This window comes from Saimiri boliviensis, chromosome 8 (assembly GCF_048565385.1).
Source record: "Saimiri boliviensis isolate mSaiBol1 chromosome 8, mSaiBol1.pri, whole genome shotgun sequence".
NCBI lineage: Eukaryota > Metazoa > Chordata > Mammalia > Primates > Cebidae > Saimiri > Saimiri boliviensis.
In genome coordinates, this window is record NC_133456.1 from 15,827,700 (window position 1) to 15,846,214 (window position 18,515).

At 45.8% G+C, this 18,515-nt stretch overlaps 1 protein-coding gene across 2 annotated transcripts in view; it reads left to right on the forward strand.

Moving 5' to 3' along the window:
• Window positions 1-13,489: 13,489 nt before the first annotated feature.
• SLC6A20 (solute carrier family 6 member 20) overlaps window positions 13,490-18,515 on the forward strand; it is a 38,546-nt gene continuing 33,520 nt past the window's right edge. The window contains exon 1 of one of the 2 annotated variants that reach the window (XM_074403993.1): window positions 13,490-13,787. In XM_074403993.1, coding sequence (XP_074260094.1) covers window positions 13,667-13,787 — 121 coding nt within the window. In that variant the 5' untranslated portion in view covers window positions 13,490-13,666. The remainder of the gene's footprint in view (window positions 13,788-18,515) is intronic. The other variant, XM_003926248.4, reaches the window with a different exon arrangement.

Consider the following 18,515-nt stretch of genomic DNA (forward strand, 5'->3'; position numbering starts at 1 on the left):
AACATCCATAGCAATATGTCTCTAGTTTACCCTTTGACCATCAGAGCACCGTAAGGTCTCCCGTCACCCCCTCTGTTAATATTGTGCTGGAGGCCTAAACCAAAGCATGAGGCCAGAAAAAAAAAAAAAAAAAAAAAAAAACTCATTCACAGATGATATGATGTGTTTGCAGAAAATACATAACAATCTGAATTACCCAAATAAAAAGAGAATTTACCACTGCCAGAGATAAAGTCACTCCATATGATCAAAATTTTAACCCTCCAAGAAGACATAACAATTTAAAGTTTGTCCTTATTAGCTTCAGAGTCTATAAAGTAAAAATTGACTTTAAAAGAAACTAGACATATCCACAAACATAATGGAAGGTTTTAACACACTTCTCTCACTGATGCTGGAACATACAGACAAAATCATTCTCAGGATATAGAAGAGAGGAACAATACAATAGCAGATTTGGCCTAATAAATAAACAAACTGCAGCATCCAATCTTTTTTCTTTTTGTACAAATACAGAATATTTATGAAAATTGGCCACACGCTATACCAAGTCTCAAACACCTGGGTGATGGCTACGAGAGCACTTGTCTTATACTTATTATTTAAACTATACGTATATTTGTTTTCCATAGTATGCTATATGCCATATATGCTGTATTATAACACAAAAAGTACGGCATATTCTGGGCACAGTGGCTCACACCTGTAATCCCAGCACTTTGAGAGACTGAGGCAGACAGATCACTTGAGGTCAGGAGTTTGAGACCAGCCTGGCCAACATGGTGAAACCCTGTCTCTACTAAAAAATCCGAAAAATTAGCCAGTTGTGGTGGTGTGCGCCTGTAATCCCAGCTACTCGGGAGGCTGAGGCAGGAAAATTGCTTGAACCCAGGAGGTGGAGGTTGCAGTGAGCTGAGATCACACCAGTGCACTCCAGCCTGGGTGACAGAGTGAGACGCTGTCCCCCCCCCGCCCACAACGAAAAGTACAGCACAAATGAAAAAAGAAAAAAAAAAAACACACACAGCAGAAAATGATAACACGTCATTCAGGGTAGGCTATATATTGGGAAATGAAAACAAAGAAGGGAAGTTTTGCTCTTAAAACTTACCTCCTGTAATACAGCATAGACTAGATTTCGCAAAACCATTCCCAAGCAGTTGAGCTATTTTCAGACAATATAGCACCTTGGCAAGCCGGGAAGAGATTCTGGGCTCCTCCAGTTTATGAGAAGAAATTGTTGCATCTATGACAAATTATCTTTAATGCCTTTTCCTGTTGACTGAATGTATTTTAGAAAAGATATTTTAACAGTGGGAAAGAGCAGACAGAGGCAGACCTTAAACAAGGGACATGGAAAATGGAGGGGAGCCCATGGGGAGATCTAGAAATGTTAATCATGAGTGGCAGGGCAGTGTTGGTAGGAATCTTCCTCTTCTGGAGAAAGGTAGTCCACATCAGCCACCATGGAAGCTTCTAGAAGCCAAACATTCAAGAGACTCCTCCGCCAAGCTCCGTTTTTCAGGGAGTCTCACGCATCTGTATTTTAAAGCTCCATGGATGACCCTGATGTGCAGCCAGGGTTAAAAAGCCCATATGCTGCTGAGACATTAACCTGCCCGCAGATCCCCTGGGGGGTCTTTTTAAAAGTAGGTTCTGATTCTAGAAGTCTGGGAGGGGCCGGAGAGTCTGCATTTCCCACAAGTGCCCTGGCAGTGCCGACGCTGCTCATCCCTAGGTCACATTCGCAGTATCAAGGGGAAATCAAATATAATTTGAAGCACCAAGCTTGTGAAACAAAGTATGTGTGTTTTCTGGCAGAGTGAGATTCACAGGGCTTCTCCTGTTATGAAATGCAAAGGGCAAGTACAAAACAAGGCAGCAGGACACAGTGAAATGCCTTAGGGGGTCACTAATTGAGGCAGCGTGGCCACAGGTGTACCCTGACCCTTGAAAATATTTTCACAGTGCTCCATCTGTTTTTCTCCACCAGATTATGCCTTCTAGTTGGTCTTGATTGCTTGTTCCCAGCGAAAATATTTGAGGTGAAGGGATAAATTCAGCCAAGATCAACAAAAAGGAAGGAAGGATTCCTCGCTGCTCTCTGAGCCCATTGTTTTCATAGCACGTGGCTGAATCTTCCCTCATGCAGGGCATCAGCTGAGTGGTCGTGGTGAGGAGCCACAATGTTTTCTAAACAAGCTCATTTCTGCATCTGTTCTCTCTGACCTGAAAAATGCCTCTTTGCTCCATTCCTCCTGTTCCTTTTGAAAGGACACCCACTTTGTGTTGTTTACTCAAATCAGTTACTTCAGACAACATAGGCATCAATTCACAGAAAATCCACTCAGGTTACTCAGCTGACACAGTTGTCCTTTGGATGTATACATACAGACAAAAGCATATAGCCTATTAAAATCATTTTTTTAACCTTACCCAGAGGCTCAGGAACCCTTGAATTTTTACCAGTATGTACTGGTAAAGTACAAGTTCAAACGTTTATTTTAGTATTTCCCTATATTATTTTAAGTTAGGCTTTCTTTGCTTTCAAGCCTTAGATGTCTTTTCATTTTCTTTTATTTTTAAGGCTGCCATTCAAGTCATCTGTGTCCCACTGGTTGTTGTCATATCTCACAGATGTTTGGCCAGAAACAGAGCCACCGCAGAACAGAGCTGTAGCCTGCAGCTGCAACCCAGTGCCCGTTGTGTGCACCACCGTGCCTTCAGCTCCAGCCCGCAGTTCCTCCCATCCTGGAGGCTGTCTGTCCCTTGTTATATTTGCCAAATAGTCTGAATTGCTTGGAATAGCTCAGTGAGGAAGGTCAGTACTATGCCCCATTTGGTGAATGTAAACTCAGGAAGGTTGTACACATTTTATTTACTTGTTTGCTTATTTATTTGATGGGGTCTCACTGTGTCACCCAGGCTAGAGTGCAGTGGCACAATCATAGCTCATTACAGCGCCTCCAACTCCTGGACTCAAGTGATCCTTCCACCTCAGCCTCCCAAGTAGCTACGATTACTGATGTGTACCACCACACCTAGCTAATTTTTTAAAAAATTATTTTCTGCAGAGACAGGGTCTCACTATGTTGCCCAGGCTGGTCTCAAATTCCTTGCCTCAAGCAATCTTCCCACCTTGGCCTCCCAAAGTGTTGGGATTACAGGCATGAGTCACTGTACCTAGCCTATACACTTTTTAAATTCAAAATTCCATCAATAATAAACACAGTTAATTGCCTAAGTGCCTATATGACGTTGTGTGTGTGTGTGTGTGTGCGTGTGTGTGCGTGTGTGTATGCGTGCACACATGCACACACATCATATAAAGACTAACACATTCTCTGCAAGTTACAGGGGGAAAAGGCCATATTAAATGACCCCACAATGAAATAATCAGAATGTAAGACTGAATGTAAGTCATTATACAATTCAAACAGTTAGACTGGTCTCTTTAGAAAGTCAGTATCATGAAAAAAAAAAAAAAGAAAGAAAGAAAAAAAAAAGAAAGTCAATATCATGAAAATAAAAAGGTGGGAAAACTGTCCTGAAAGCAACTGTATTCAGAACAACCAAGTGCAATATATGAACTCTTTCTATCCTGGAAAGCTATAAAAGAAATCTGGGACAACTCGAAATGTTTGCTTTGCATACTTTCACAAAGTCTAAAGTCGTTCACCTCCTTAGAACATTTCAGCTCTTACCACTCTTCTGTCATATGCTATTTTACCTGTCCCAGATTTAAGTTCTACCTTTTAATTTTTTTCAAAATGCCACAAATTAAACACTCCTCTGCAGTGAGACCTTTGGTGTGGGTTAAGGGCCTCACCCTGATATTCTGGAGCATGATCATGAGGCATCTTGATGGGTATTACATTTTTTTATCCTAGGTAGGATTCACTGGGCTTCATGAATCTCTGGTGGGAAATGTCGAGCTCTTCGTATTTTAAGTGTTTCTGCCCCAGTCTCTCTTCTCCTTCTAGAATTCTAAGTAAGCGTACATTAGACTTCATTGAATTACACAGCTTATTTATAGATCTTAATTTTTTTTCATGGTTTCTGCTTCTTTATCTCTCTGTGCAATGTGCTACATAATTTTTTCTGACATATCTTTGAGTTCATCAAATCTCTCCTTAGCTGTGTCTCATCCACTTTCAAATCCATCCACTTAATTTTTAATTTCTATTATTGTTATTTATAGAGGTTCCATTTTAGTTCTTACTCTAATAATCTGTATTATCCATTTTCACTTCCTGTTTATTTTCTGCTTTATCAATGATGGAGAAATGAGTACAGATATCTCCATCATGATGGTAGATATGTCAGTTTATCCATGTAATCCATGAAGAAATCAATTTGTTCTTGTTTTTTGAAGCTATTTTATGAACTGTAATTTTTTTTGAAAAAAAATTTTTCAAATTTTTTTCTGGTGATAGATGTCCTTTCTAATTAAATCTTTTGGCTTTCTTTTGGATAGCATTTTCCTAATATATTCTTTTCATCCTTTTATAGTAAACGTTGCTGTGATCTTATGTTTGGTATCTCTCTTGTCAATAGTACGTAACCGTATGTATGAATTTTTTATTCCAGACATTACAGTCTCTGTCTTTTACATGGTCCATTGAATCCATTTACATTTATTGTAATTACTGATACATTTGAACTGATATTTCTCCTGTCTTACTTTGTGCTTTGTATTTGTCCTGAATTTTTAATAACTCTTTTCTCCTTTTTTTTTCGCTTTCATCAGACTATGCAGGAATATACTGCAATTAGAATTCCCAGACTGCTATGAAAGTATTATATGAATACATACATATAAATAAATTGAAACACTTTTGGAGTCATATATGAAAGTTTAAAATGCATACACACTATATTTCAGCCTTGCTACACATAGACATGCTTGCACATGTGTACCAGGACACATGTACCAGAATGTTCCAAGCAGCATTTCTCATAATATCCAAAAACTAAATATTCCAAATATCTGTCAATAGTAAAATGGTTAAATAATTTGTAGTTATATGTAGGAATGACCAAGAAAAAACTATAGCTGCAATATCAACTTAGATGAAACAACAACAAAGAAAACAACGTAAGGCAAAAGAAGTCAGACATCAAAGAATAGCCGCTATATTTTTTCACAATATAAAGTTCAAACACAGACAAAACTAAAGTATAGTGTTTAGGGATTCATGCTTAAGTAGTAAGACCACACAAAAAAGCAAAGAAAGGACTGTCAGCAGAGTGGATACTTTGGCAGGGAGAAAGTTGGGATCTGAAAGACACGAAGTAGGCTAGGTCGAGGGGACTTCTAAGGTGCTGGCAGTCCCTTTCTTGACCTGGAGGAGATGATACTCTGTTGAGGTATAGATGTTTCATCTATAATTTTCTCTATGTCTACTATATTTAATTATGAAAAGTAAAAAAGAAAAAATGGAATACAGTTAATATCTTTTTTAGTACTCATTAACATCATTTTCCAAATTTCTCTATTCTCTAACAATATTAATATCCTTAAGTCATCTAGTCTTTATCTAGAAATTACTATATACCGCTACCAGCTTGGGTGTGTGATAACACAGAGGAAGTTGAAGGCACCCATAGTCCTGGCATGGCAGGGGGCTGTCAGACAGGAGGAAGTGCCCTCCCTTAACCCCTCCATCATAACAGAAGGAACAAAGGGCCGGTCATGTTTCTGGGTATATTTGACGGAGTGGGTTTGTTATAATTTAGGTCTGAATGCGACACTACTACCTTTTAAGAGGTAAAGGAATGAATGGTGTGATGAGGAACCAAGGTAGGAATGTGGACCACACAGTTGTCTAAAGGTTGACGGTAAGCACATCTAGAAGGTTTTAAAGATGCTTCTAGTGGAACCTGAGAATGTCTTTATGCAAACAGCAAGAGAGACAGAGAAAGAAGGGAATGGAAAGGAAAAGAAAAGCCATCAGCAATACCAGGAAGAGAGGGATGACTGATGAGAGGATGCTGAAGGCCCAGGACGGAGTGGGAGCCCACACTTGGGGTGACTGGACAGGAGGGAGGATCTCAGGTAGAGGCCCAGCCTGGGGGTAGTTCCTTTTGGCCATCTGGGGGATTCTCAAGACCTTTATTACATCATCTGCAGGATGAGGAGTATGGAAAGAAAAGTTTGAGGCACATGGAAAAGATCTGGGAACCCTGCCCCAGGGCCACAAGAAAGATGCACGGCGAGACATGGATCACAAAGAAGTGAGCCACAGCAAGGCCCTGCCAGGGCCTCACAATCTGTGCTTGCAGAATATGCAGTCATAGCTTTGTGAGACTCTCCGGAAGCCCCTAGCAGCAGTCTGGGGAGCCCAGAAATCCTCAAGTTTGGGTAGCAGGGGGCTGAGAAAGAGCAAAAGGAATAGAGAGCAAAGTAGGTGGGAGGGATATATGTGGACTTGGCCAACCACGAGGGCCAGGCCAGAGAGGGAGGCACTGGGAAAACAGGGAGGGCCAGAGACAGGGCACCAGTGGGGCAGACAGCACATTCTGGGGCCTAAGAGACTGAAAGGCATCAGGAGAGGCAGGGACTGGGGTCCAAAAGAGAGTATTGGAGTTTCCCATCTTGCAGCTGAAGTAGCTTGTAGGGATGGAGCCATCTTCAGCACAGCTGGCCTCCTGCCAGGACATGATGCCCTGGTCAGCATCGTGAGAGACAGAGGAGAGGGGAGAAGAAAGATCTCATCTTTACTTATCTGAGAACAAAGGGACAGTGTGAGGGACATTACTGTATCCCAAGCAGCTGCCTACAATCCAGGCCCAGAAGGCAAGAGACTGTGGCAAGCATTATCACCAGCTTCCACAAGCCAGGACTGTCCAATGGAACTTTCTGGAGTGATGGAAATGATCTATATAGGTGCTGTCCCGACAGTAGCCACTAACCACATGTGGCTATTGTGCTCTTGAAATGTGACTGAGGAGCTGAATTTTTAATTGTACTTCATTTTAATTAAAGTTAGGTAGACATATGTGGCTAGTGGCTGCCATATTGGACAGCAAACTCCGGGGCTTCTCTAAAACAAATGTGTGGGCTTAGCATCGGGTTCCTGATACTTCCGGACCTTAACTTTTTTGTCAAATAAAATTTTACACAGAAACACAATACAGGGTATCAAGATATGGTTGTGGGGCTACTCTGGTTGGATTCCCACCACCCCATCCAAGCCCTGGGCACAATCCTACAGGCACATTCTTGAAATTCTAGGGCTCTGTGGCACAGTTTGTGGGCAAGGTCTGTGGGGCCCAATATAGGACTTCTGCCACTGGGGGTTCGTACGATTGTTTGAAGCAGCACCAGACATACACATTTAAAATTTTTTCATTTTTGTCAATTTATCTTAAAATGAATTTAAAAAACACTAGTTTTATGTGTATGGTAGTGATGTAAATTTTCATTTTTAAATGTATTTAAGTGAAAAGTAAATTAATGTAAAGAAAAATGATAAATAACAGTCCACGTGATTCACACATATGATAAATATGGCTATGGGCAAAATGGCAAACATGGTTGGAGAACGGGAGTATTGATGGGTCTGATTTGGAACTAGGGCCTTGGACCAGCAGCACCACCATCGCCTGGGAGCTTGTGGGAAACGCAGAATCGAGGGGCCACCCTGAACCTACAGAGCCAGGATCTCCACAGACCAAGAGATCAGTGAATCCCAGGGGACTCGCTGATGCTTGAGGAGCACGGCTCCAAGGAGCTTGGCAGCTCTGAGACACCAGGACTCTGAGGCCAGAAGCTCCACTTGCATCCAAGAGAATCCCAGGGCTCAGGGAAAAGTTGGGACATGCCCACCTTTTTGGCCCCACACACATACATCCACACACACGTGCGTGCTTGCGCACAAACGGGTTCTCCTTTACCACCTGAGCTAGGCAAGTCCCCATAGCAGCCCCAGCATTTCCTTTGCAGAATCGCCTCCTGGTGGCTTCTTCACTCCTATTTGTACTGTGTGTGTCTTTGTGCTCCCTGAGGGACAGCAAGCAAGTGCTTTGGGCAGCAGAGAGAACAGTCATGTCAAGAACTTGAATACGCCAAAGAAATGTTCTGAAATGCAGACATCTGACTGTTGCCGAAGCTGGGAACAATAGGAATGAACTTGTACTTAAGTGCCCAGAATCTGCAGCTGATTTTTCCTTTACCAGCTGACTTTTATTAAGATTCAACCGTGTACCTGGCACTAGGGAGAAAAGGATGAGTAAGACATGATGCGAGCCATAGTCCAGAGGGGACACATAGAATGCCATCTTCATGACAGCACAGCCCCGGCAGGCTTTAGAAGTCAGGTATGGGCCGGGCATGGTGGCTCATGGCTGTAATCCCAGCACTTTAGGAGGCTTAGGAGGGTGGATCACCTGAGGTCAGGTGACCAGCCTGACCAACATGGTGAAACCCTGTCCCTACTAAAAATACAAAAATTAGCTGGGCATGGTGGCAGGTGCCTGTAATTCCAGCTACTTGGGAGGCCGAGGCAGGAGAATCACTTGAACCTGGAAGGTGGAGGTTGCAGTGAGCTGAGATCATGCCATTACATTCCAGCCTGGGCAAAGAGCAAAACTCTGTCTCAACCAAAAAACAAACAAACAAACAAACAAACAAACAAAAAAAACAGACAAAGAAGTCAGGTATGTACCCAGGACCTAGAGGCAGGGAAAAGCAAGCAATATATTCCAGCTGGGGATGGGGTTCTGGGGCTTCTTAAAAAGGGTAAAAGGCTGAGCACAGTGGCTCATGCCCATAATCCCAGCACTTTAAGAGGCTGAGGCTGGAGCATTGCTTGAGCCCAGGAGTTCAAGACCAGCATGGACAACATAGTGAGACTTCACCTCTAAAAAATCAATGTCTTAAAATTTAAATTTCAAAAAGTGGTAATAAATCATCTGGGTCAAGAGAAGGGACAAGATTTTCTGGGTTGAGAAAGCAGAGGTGTTCCTGGCTGAGAGACTGCCCAGAAGTATAAAAATGCACAGCGTTTTCCAGAAGGTGAAAAGTCTGGCTTCTCCTGGAGCCTAGGTGTGCAAGGGTTAAATTCCTCAGAGCCCAATTAAGAAAATCCTCAGAATCTTACAAACCAGGCTAAGGAGTTTGGACTTTATCTCATGGTGACAGGGAGCCACTAATGGTGGTTAAGTAACAATGGAATCACTAGGATGAGCAAATTATTGAAAGCTGCGTGACCTTCACGGTTGGCAGAGTCATCAGGAACCCTGGCACCGACCCAGCAGCCCACACCCATGCAACTGAGTCAGGGCCCTCCCCGGTGTCTCCACCTCTTCCAGAAATCAGATAACTAAGGCATGCTAGCCTTCTATCCTTCAGGGAAGTCTGTCCTGATTAACGTGGGCACAGTGAGAGCAGACAGGCCAGTCCACATGCCGTGGTTTTGTGTACCAGCAGTCGAAGCACCAAGGAGCACGCAGAGTGGGGCTCAGCTAAGCTGCAAACCCCATTGCCATGGGGCATCAGACACCACTGAGCTGAACTCACTCCCCTTGCCCCTGCCACTAGGAAGTCACTTCCCCAGCCCCGACCCGCCTGTGGAGTGCCAGAGCCAGCTCCCACAGGTTCTTGAGAGCCAATTGGTAAATTTTCAAGAATTCTGCGGGCTGGTTGTTAAATACGGCCACTAAAAATTAGACTACATAAGCTGGCAATTGAATAAATTATTTAAAACAGAGGTAATAAATATGCAAAATTCAGCACGTCCTGATTATTGACTGTACTATTATCTATGCCTGTTGTATCTGTATAGTGGAGATTCAGTACAGTGGTGTGCTACTGCATGTCTCCACGTTTAGTGACATCACTTTGGTAGCTTAGAATCAGTCATAGCAAGGCTGGGCGAGGTGGCTCATGCCTGTAATCCCAGCACTTTGGGATTGGGAGGCCAAGGCGGGTGGATCACATGAGGCCAGTTTAAGACCAGGCTGGCCAACATGGTAAAACCCCATCTCTACCAAAAATACAAAAATTAGCTGGGCGTGGTGGTGGGTGCCTATAATCCCAGCTACTCAGGAGGCCGAGGCAGGAAAATCACTTGAACCCGGGAGGTGGAGGTTGAAGTGAGCTGAGATTACACCATTGCACTCCAACCTAGGCAACACAGCAAGATTCCATCTCAAAAAAAAAAAAAAAAAAAAAGAAGAATCAGTCTTAGTAAGAGCGTTCACACCACAGAAATTGGCAAATGCTACAAATCAGAGCTTTTTCTGCAGAGAGCCAGTGGTCACACACCTGCCAGCCTGCTCCTCCTCTTCACTCTGTCTTGCTGACTCTCCATGGAAGTCCCCCAGCCCTTCTAAGCCTGTCCTCTCCCCTCTAGGAGTCCCAGCAGCACAACTGATCCTGTCTGATTAGAGCTGTCAGATGGGCTTCAGGAAGTCATGGGGACCTTACCAGGAGCCCTGAGCATCTGCCCCATTGCATTTACTTACTGCTGTTCGGGGTTATCTGGGTGATTCTTTGTGCTGCCCAAAGCTACCACACAGGGCCTCACACACTGCATGGGCTCCCAGGGAGTACAGCAGTGTGAATGGAAGGAGGTGCTGGCCTGATCCCAGGGGCAGGGAATTAAAGAGAGCCCTTGCCTCCATCAAACTAACAAAGTCCCAGCAACCTCATGGTCCAGGTGAGGCATCTCTCTAAGTTCCTGAAGGTCATTACATAGCCACGTACCCTCTAGGAATAACTCATATATGAGAAAAAGAACATGCAAGTAGATATCTGGAGGCAGCAACAGGCCTTCTGTCTAAACAATACAACAAATTAAAAAGGCAGCCCGTCGAATTGGAGCCTAGAGAACCAGCACAAGAAAATGCTGGCACTCTAGCTGCTGCCACGGCTGTGAGGAATCCTTTGCAGGGGGAGGGCGGATAGCCCTATCTATGAATGGCTGAGACTTACTTTGCCTGAATCTTATCAATTCTTGGGAATATCTTCATGGCCTTAGAGTTGATAAAGGAGAGATTTCTTAAACCGGACATAAGGAAAAACACTAAAGGAGGACACTAAAGGAAAAGGTTGGGAAAACGACTTCATTAAAGTTTAAAATATCTCTTCATTAGAGGACACCAATGACAGAATAAAAGGCAACACAGACTGAGAAAAGAAATCTGTAATACACCAAACTGACATAGGACCCATATCCAGAGTATGTAAAGAACTACAAATCAGTAGGAAACAGATAGACCACCCCCATTAAAAACTGACAAAACATGTGAACAGGCACTTCATGAAAAAAGATACCTAGATGGCCCAATTAGCCTATGCAATGGTATGCAGCTACTGGTCATCAGGGAAGTTAAAATAAGGCACAATGAACTATCACTATACACCCACAAGACTGGGCAGAACTTTAAAAACAGAATGACAAATGTTAGGAGGCAAAGCAACCGAAACCCAAAGGGAGCGTCAACTGGTACTACCACTCTGGAAAACAATTTGGCACTATCTGCTAAAGCCAAACACATCTATCCTAGTGCCAAGAAGTTCCCGGCAGTGAGTGCATTCGTTTGTGAAGAGCATGTGCTAGAATCTGCATCACAGCTCTATTCATGACAGCCCCAAACTAGAGACAACACAAACATCCATCAGTAGTAGATTGGAGCACACTCACTCCACAACTACACAACACACTAGAACATGAATGAACCCCGCAAACAACTAAATCCAGGCACGAAAAAATGTACATCCCATCGATTCCATTTTCATCAAGGTCAAAACTAACGCATGGAGATAGACACAAGAATGGAAGTTTCCTTTGGGGAGGAGGTAATGGGTAAGAAAAACATTTATCTAGAATCTGAAGTTTAAAAAATTAAAGTAGTTTCTACTGCTGTGCTGGCTTTTTTTCTGCTTTGCTTTTTCAAGGTAGGAAGTTCCAAGGCAGGTAATATGTCTGAGGAAGCCTCCACCTCCGTCACCCTGCCCACCCTTGTCCGCTGTGACCAGGTAGGCAGGAACTCCAGGGACAGCCCAACTAGGAGCTGTCCTAGAGCGCTGATTTCATTTTGTCTTCAAGGAGGATTTTCACTAGCAACTCTGCGTTCATCTCTTTTAAATTTTATTATTATTAATATCTGGCATTTTCTTGTCTCTTACAAGGTACCAGGCACTGTTCAAAGCCTGGCATTAGTATTAATGTGTTGCCCATTCATTCAGCCTGCTGCAGACTTGATAATGGCATCTTTATTGAGAACTTACTCTGTGCCAGGTAGTAAGCTATTCCCAATTAATTCTCACATGAGCCCTTCCTTGCCGAGTAGGAGAGAGGGGAAGATACCTGTTGGCGTTGCAGAGGAGTACGCAGAGACTCAGAGAAGTCCAAGTGCCTTGTCCAAGTTCACACAGCTAAGTCAGTAACAGAGTTAGGATACAAACCCAGATCCCACATGATTGCAAAGCACCAAGTTCTGTCGTGTCGGGTGATCACCCCCAAGCAAATTACATTGTAAGACTGGCAGAAATAACGAGGTTTCTTAGTTCCCCACCCTGGCCTAATGAATCAAAATTTCTGGGCCCTAGGCTGGTGCGAGCAGTCCAGTCCTCCACAGGGGTTCAAAACCCAGCAGGCGCACAGGGCCAAGCTGTCGGGTTGATGGAGGGAGTGGGACTGCCAGGAAGGGCCTTCACTTCCTTCTGGTACCTGACAAATGTTATGTCCCCTCCTCCGAGAAGCCCTCCCTAGCCATCCCTGACTGCCCCTCCTCCCGCCGGAACTGCTCACCCCTTTACTTTGCCTTAGTTGTCTTCCTAGTGTCTCCCTCGTGTCTTATATGTGGGATAGGTTGAACCATATGACATTGTCCTTTTTTTTTTTTTTTTGAGACTGAGTCTCACTCCGTCAACTAGGCTGGAGTGCAGTGGCACTATCTCGGCTCACTGCAACCTCCGCCTTCCGGGTTCAAGCGATTCCCCTCCTTCAGCCTCCCCAGTAGCTGGGATTACAGGCGCCCGCCACCACGCCCAGCTAATTTTTGTATTTGTAGTAAAGACGGGGTTTCACCATGTTGGCCAGGATGGTCTCGAACTCCTGACTTTGTGATCCACCCGCCTCGGCCTCCCAAAGTGCTGGGATTACAGGCGTAAGCCACCGCACCCGGCAGACATTGTCCTTTCTATAAATAAACAGTGGTTGGAAATGGGGCATTTCATGCAGTCCAATTTAAGTGTTTTCCTCTACCAGAATGTCAGCTCCAAGAGGCAGCCGGGATGTTGTTCACAGCCGAGTCCCCAGACAATGCCTGGTACACAGTAGGCGCTTGATAAATGACAGGTGAGTGGCCGAGGGAAAGCGCCCACTCCGAGGAGCTCCGCAGCCACGGGAAAGGCCCTGCCGAGCCGGAGGACCCCGGGGGACGCCGCCCTGTGCGCTGCAATCTCGGGCGCCTTCCCGTCCGCGAGGGCCGGGCGGGGTGGGGCTCGCCGTCATCCATTTACCAGCCTCGCCTCTCCAACGGGCGCGCCGTTAATGAGATTAGCAATTTAAAACCCGGCTAGCTGCGTTGGCGGCGGAGGCGCGCGGGGCCACCCCAAGGCCGAGCCGGGGCGGGACGGAGCGCCTGGTAACCGCGCACTGAGACCGCCGAGCCGGACGCCCGAGCCGGAGCCGAGCGCGCCGAGGCCGGGACCATGGAGAAAGCGCGGCCGCTGTGGGCCAACCCGCTGCAGTTCGTGTTCGCCTGCATCTCGTACGCCGTGGGTCTGGGCAACGTGTGGCGCTTCCCCTACCTGTGCCAGATGTACGGCGGAGGTGAGTGCGCGCCGCGCACCGGCCCCGGCTACTGCCCCGCTCTGCGCGCGTGCCCGCGGGCGCTTTCCGTGCAAAGCGGCGTTGGGTCGGTGCGCACCGGGGTTGGACCCAAGTTACAGAACGACACAGTGAGGCTGGGAGAGCGAGCGTGATCTGTCCGAAGCCACAGACCCGGGAGTGTTCCCAGGACACCTCGTTCCGGGCCGGAGCTGTCCCCCAAGCCGCCCTCTTAAGCCCTCGGCAACCCCTCGCCCCATCCCGGGGTCGGCCGTGTCCCCACCCCGCACCCCCGTTGGCCCGGCTGCGGCTCTGAGAGCGCAGGGGACGCTGTCTCCTCCCTCGGGAGAACTGGCAATGGTTTGACTTCTTAGTGGGTAAACCTTACATTTAGGTGTAAAAAGTGAGTAGGAAATTGTCTTGTTCAACAGAAACTCGTTATAGAACTTTCAGGTCCGAAACTTCAATCAGCACGGATTGAAAGGTTAAGAGGATCTTGAGGCGTTTCTTTAAATTTTTTATAAGGAGATTGATTTGTGTTGGGAATGACAGAAAGCAGGAAAGGCAAATCATTCTATGTTTTGTTTTGTTTTTCTTAAATAAATGTTTCCTGTGAGGCATCCTGCACGCTGCGGGGCCAGCCAGCCAGACACGCGCTCTTACTGCACGCTCCTAGCGTTGCGGAAAGCTGGGAACACTTTCTACACTTGCCAAAGAACCTCGTGAAACCCAAGTACCTTTCTGGAAGGCAATGTGGCAAGAGGAATTTAAGTCTCAGGATTTAAAACATTTTTTTTTTCTCGGTTGTCTCATTTCTAGAGGTGTATCTAAAGGAAATGGTCAGAGTTCTGACAGAGGCAGAAGGATGGTCACCAACATTTAATAAGAGCAAAACATTGGCAACTTCCTAAGCCCTCACACAAAGGGAAATGGTAATTATAGAGCATCCGTTCAGTGGGGTTCTTCACACCCATTAAAGTGGCATTTTCCAAAAAAATGGTATTTTCTCATATCCTATATTAAGTGGAGAAGTCAGATTCGAAGCTATATAAAATGGGTTTGACACTTTAAAACAATTGCGTAAAATATGCAGAGAAAAGAATGGGAAAAAGACATCAAATTGTTAATATTTCTGGGTGATTTTTGTTTATTTGTCGTGTGTGTGTGAGTTTGTGTGTGTGTCTGTGTGTGTGTGTGTGTATTAGGACTTCTATAATCATCATATTTTTTTCACCACAAAAGATTATGAAAGATGTTAAACCAAAGTATTTACAAAAATGGACCCATTTAAGAAGACCAAGCCCTAAACACTGCTCCCTTCTCCCCTCACCCCTACTGGCTCAAAACCAAATCAACAAAAGATTAATTCACAGAGTTTTTAAAATAGTGCATTCTTAATTTCCGGATTCCTGTTTTAAATTTGAAGTGCATAAATACACCGTAATTATGTGAAGGGCGTATGTTGCCATATGCTCTAAGAGCATTGCCATGTGCTCTAACAGCTTTATAACTGACTCTTAAAAAGAATTATTTGTCAGAATGAGATTTCCACATCATTCTGTGCTCAGTAGACCTACCCATGACACCTTTAGCCTGGGTACATGTTTCCCAGTCATCAGGCCCAGGCGAGTGCACTGTCACATGATTGCTTAATTCCTTGTTTATAACACCACCATCACCTGAATAGTCTGCACAGGGATGCAGGTGGGGCCGATAGTTCTGGAGTTGAATATGTATCAAGAGGTTGCTAGGGAAACCTTAAGACCCTCAGGTTCCAAGAAAAAAGAAACAAGAAGAAATCCTGTGCCTGGTGCCTAGGATACTTGGGCTGGGTGGGTGGGTAGATAGATGGGTGGAAGTCGGGCAGAGGATGGATCGGTGTCTGGGTGTATGCACGGATTAGTGGGTGCATAGACAAAAGGAGGGTGTGGATCTTGTGGGTGGTGCCCTCTCAGCCCTGTGTCTGCAGAATAAAGACCAAACAGTCCACCTGGCAGAGTAGGCACTTGACCACCTAACTTGGCTAGTCGTCCAGTATTTCCTGCCGCACAGCTTCAAACCTCCCCCTGCCTTCCGAATACTTTCATGAGGACCTCCTCCTGTGCCCCATCCCTTTCCACAAGCTATTTCCTCCACCTGAGATGCTGCTGTTGCTGGGAAAACTCCCACCATTCCCTCAAGGCCAGGCCAAATGTGCCTTCTCTCCGTTGCGCTCTCCGACTCTCCTCACTACCTCACAGGCCAGGCAAACATTGAGAAAATCTGCTCATTGTTCTCCAGGTTCTCTGTGTCGCCACAGCCCAACCTCTGTGATGTGATGGAGTCTCGGAAGCCATCCAATAAATAGTCAGTGAGTGAATGAACAAGGTCTTAAGAAAAACCACAGAAGAAGTGATGCCAGAGGATGCTAGAGGCTTTCCCAAACCTTTCACTGCACAGTAAAGTCACCTTTAAGAAGTGATTTGTGTTGCGCCAAGCCCAGGCAGTTTATAGACCCATCCCTTACCGGAAGGTAAAAATCAACCACATTATGAAAGGCTGCAGAAGGCTGTATAACTTCCTTGTAAGCAGAACCGCCAATATCCCCAGGAAACAAAGAACTTGTTTATAAACTGCAGAGCCAGGGTGTGCCAAAATACTTCCCAGAATAAGACGGATTAGGGGTCTGTGCCCCTCTCTGTGGGATTCTGCCTCTGACTGGAGAGGCTTGTTTTCTTCCTGCTACCCAGGCCAGGCCCGGCACGAGGAATGTTAATTCTGAAGATTACATTCCAGGTACTGATCGTCTCTGCACAGCCCTGCGTGCTTGTGCTGGGAAAGTAAATGAAAGGCAGCTGCAAGAACTTCACAAAATCTCTTTTTGAAAAAGTCAGCAGGTCTTGGGCAACCATGTCAAAATCTAAGGCAGTCGTTGTTCAGGAAGAAATGGGGGATGCAAAAAGCGAATCCACTAACAATGTATTTTATATAAACATATGCATGGAAGAAACATGGAGAACAGTTGTGTGGCTGGTGGAAATACAGATTTTTTTTTTTTCTCTTAAATTTTCTCACAGTGACACTCTCAGTCCGGAACGCTCCATGTCCCTGCAAAGGCCCTGCCCTCTGGGACAGGAAGCCAGCTCTTTCAGCTGCCTGCACTGCTTACCCCAAATTGCTTAGAGCATTGCACGTCGAACTGTAGCCTACCTGAGAAGCTTCATAAACTGCAGGTTGCTAGACACCACTCCCAGGGATTCTGATCCAGACGCCTGTGGGGAGGACAGGATTGTCCATTTCTAGAAAGCTCCCTAGCAAGGCTAAGGCTTGGTCCATGAACCGCATTTCAGGGAAGGGTCAGGGTTGCTTATGTGGCCCCAGGCCCAGCAGTGGGCTGCCAGTAAATGTTTAACATCTGGCTTTTGGTGGGAACAGCAGGACCGAATCCCAAGAATTTGCAGATCACCTTGATGTAAATACTCCCACCATGGCCAGTTTCAGAGTGCCAATGTATTTTCCCGGAGCGTGGTTTTAGGGAATTCCTTCATTTTCTGAAGGAATTCAGTTTGGTATTCACAACATGCCCACAGCTGGTCATCCCCATTTACAGATAGGAAACAAGGCAGAGAAATAAGACTTCTGGAAAAGTAGCTGAGGCTCGAGCCACTTCTGTGGCAAGAAGTGGTGCTGATTGGCTCTTGGGAGCCGGTCTGGAGCCAGGTGCCGTGGTGGCCACAGCTCTTTAGGCCAGCACCCAGCCTGGGACTGAGTCACACCAGGTCAGTCCATGGATGGATCAGGAAACAGTGCTGCAGCTGTTTACCTGTAAAGTGGGTGGAGGCCCCCCGTAGTTGGGAAATGGCATGATCAGGAGCCCCTGCTGCTCCCCCAAGGTTTCCAGACTCAATCCTGGTCACATCTGCTCTGTTGGGCTGCTAGCATGTGCCAGGCATAACGCGAAGCGTTTTCTGAAGGAATTCAGTTTGGTTTTCACAACATGCCCTGTTGGTCTGGTCACCCCCATTTACACATAGGAAACAAGTCAGAGAGAACAAGACTCCCGGACAAGTAGCTGGGGCTCTCACCCCAGCACCCTGCACTCACCTGCTACAGGCAGGACAGCAGTGGCTGTCTCAGGTGTCCAGGACTTTCTAGGACCCCCAGATAAGACTTTCCGTGGCTCAGGTACTTCTTCCTGTGGTTCTCCTGGGACACTCACCAATGGCTTCACCTTGACACTGGAGAGGGGCCTGGCCAAGGCCTGTGCAACTGTGATGTCCACCTGCGAGGATCTCTTATCCCTTCTGGTCCAACCTCCTCTCCTCCTCTGCCATTCCCTAAATATACCCCAAAATGTTTGGCATCTCCCCCCTGTCTTCCCAGTGTGCTCTTCAACCTTCCAGGAAACTTCCTCCCTAAATGAAAGCTGACTTCTTCCACAAAGCCCTCCTTTGGTCCCTGGGCTAAATCCATCTAATATGAATTGGGTCCCCACCCAAATCTCATGTCAAATCATAATCCTCAATGTTGGAGGTGGGGCCTGGTGGGAGGTGATTGGATCATGGGGTGAATTTCCCCTTGGGTGCTATTCTCGTGTTGCTGAATGAGTTATCACTGAGATCTGGTTAAAGTATGTAGCAGCTTCCTACTCTCTCTCTTCCTCCTGCTTCAGCCACGTAAGACGTGCCTGCTTCCCCTTCTCCTTCTTCCATAATTGTAAGTTTCCTGAGATATCCCCAGCCATGCTTCCTG